This window comes from Osmerus eperlanus, chromosome 10 (assembly GCF_963692335.1).
Source record: "Osmerus eperlanus chromosome 10, fOsmEpe2.1, whole genome shotgun sequence".
NCBI lineage: Eukaryota > Metazoa > Chordata > Actinopteri > Osmeriformes > Osmeridae > Osmerus > Osmerus eperlanus.
This window is the reverse complement of record NC_085027.1, coordinates 11,833,567-11,835,334: the sequence shown is the minus strand read 5'-3', so window position 1 is coordinate 11,835,334 and position 1,768 is coordinate 11,833,567. Positions and strand designations below refer to the sequence as shown.

Genomic DNA, 1,768 nt, shown 5'->3' with positions numbered 1-1,768 from the left:
TCACAGAGGGCTTCACAACTGTCCACAAATCAGCACCCAACCAACCTAAACCCTCAAGTGTTTTATTGTGAGATCTCTTTTATTGTGAGAAGTCTACCCTTACTGATTGCATGTTGTCCATATCAGATGCATTGTATAGGGCTGCAGTTTAATTTCACAATCAATATTTACCTTTCCATCTGATTAGCAGGCTTTATTCAAATAGTTTTGTATGTAAAACAGTGTTGTTTATGATTTGAGCCTAGATATTTCCTTAAACCAGTGAGAGGCCTGTTGGTTATGAATGACCTTATATGTAAAAAATGGAAATGGAGTTTAGGCTTTACCCACTATTGAACAACACTGTTTTATTTTGAAAGTTCACAAGTAATTGAAAAAAAATGAATACATGACACAGGAGGCTCTCATCTAAAATCAGAAAATAATATAAATCGAGGGACGCCGAGTCTGAACACTCAAGTCCTTATCTTACTGCGCAGCACAAAAATTAAGCACCCCATATTTTCCACCTGAATCTACACGAACTTACTGAACAGAGACCACGCAGACTGCTTTACAAAACAATATGTAACACCGTTTATTTGAAGTCATATTAGAGTACTGTAACATCTAGTGGAAAATAAAATATTTCAAGTTCAAACACCTTTTTGGGTTGACAATCTTTCAAAATGCAATCTGTCTTTCTCCTGATAAGCACACCTTGTAATGAAAAATATATTATAAAGATCACATAGACCATGATATAACAGTATTTCAATAGCTTCCCGACTGGTCCACTTACATTCAAAAAGCATAAGTTCACAAGCACTTGAGCAGGAAAAAGTTACAGAATGCTCCACGAGGACAGTCACACATTTTCCCAATTCGCGCTCCTTTTCTCACCGCACATTGCTCTCCAACGTCGCACTGAAAAGAGATGGAGAATGTAACGAAATGGTTAGATCGTTGTAACAATAATAAGACCAACCAATGTTCAATAACCAATACAAAGCATTTTACAAAGTTGTGAAATTACGTTTAGATCACAGTTGATTGGATATTAACTTTTTGTTGAGCCTCAATTCAGAATGATTTTGCTTATTTACCGTTGGAACTTGACCAAATTTCTTTTCCCACATTGAAAGTCGTTTGGTCTGCAGCTTTTCAAGAACGTCTTGTAGTGCACCAAGCTGTTGAAATATATACAATACAATTATAAACTTTCTATATTTCTGACCATTGCTCAATCGACATTTGTAACGTAAAAAATTATCTTATTTGTAAAATAAACTTACAAGCTGTTTTTCATTAGTCAAGTTGGGATCTTTGGGGTAGAAATCCCGCAAGGCTCTTGTGTCAAGGTTTATTTCCGAATCCGAGTCGTCAATTTCAGCACCGAGAACGATGGACAGCAGCGCAGCACAAACTAACACTCTTGTCCATAGTCTAGAGCTCTCCATGGTCCCAGTGTACACAGGGATTGGATTCAAAGTTGTTGTCTTCTCTCTCCAAGAAATCCACTTCAAATACCCAGTTCCCTGCAAACCACAGACCTTATATCTGATTTAACACTTGCCGCTTCCCGGCGACTCCTTTTGCTCCACCTTTACCATTGATTTTTCATGCGTAAGAAGCGCAGCGGGGGTGAGTCATTGCATAAAAGTTACTTGACTGTCATTGGGTGGATACCAAAAGAGGCCATTGATATGCTATCTAACCTTATGCTTTAAGAATGCAGTTGAAATAAACGTACTATTTGTTTCGCATGTTTAATCTCGACGGATTTAGG

General features: G+C 37.6%; 1 protein-coding gene across 1 annotated transcript; it reads right to left on the bottom strand.

The window, feature by feature from the left end:
• Positions 1-327: 327 nt before the first annotated feature.
• Positions 328-1,550, bottom strand: cart3 (cocaine- and amphetamine-regulated transcript 3). Its single transcript, XM_062471200.1, has 3 exons — positions 1,275-1,550; positions 1,086-1,169; positions 328-906 (listed from the first exon to the last, which is right to left on the bottom strand). The coding sequence occupies exons 1-3, from the start codon at positions 1,437-1,439 to the stop codon at positions 799-801; spliced, it is 357 nt and encodes a 118-aa protein (XP_062327184.1). The 5' UTR covers positions 1,440-1,550; the 3' UTR covers positions 328-798.
• Positions 1,551-1,768: the final 218 nt, after the last annotated feature.

Coding starts and splice junctions, on each gene's coding strand:
- cart3 (XM_062471200.1), bottom strand. CDS start 1,439: ATGGAGAGCTCTAGACTATGGACAAGAGTGTTAGTTTGTGCTGCGCTG. Junction 1,170..1,274: donor TGACTAATGAAAAACAGCTT/GTAAGTTTATTT, acceptor ATATTTCAACAG/CTTGGTGCACTACAAGACGT. Junction 907..1,085: donor AATTTGGTCAAGTTCCAACG/GTAAATAAGCAA, acceptor ATCTCTTTTCAG/TGCGACGTTGGAGAGCAATG.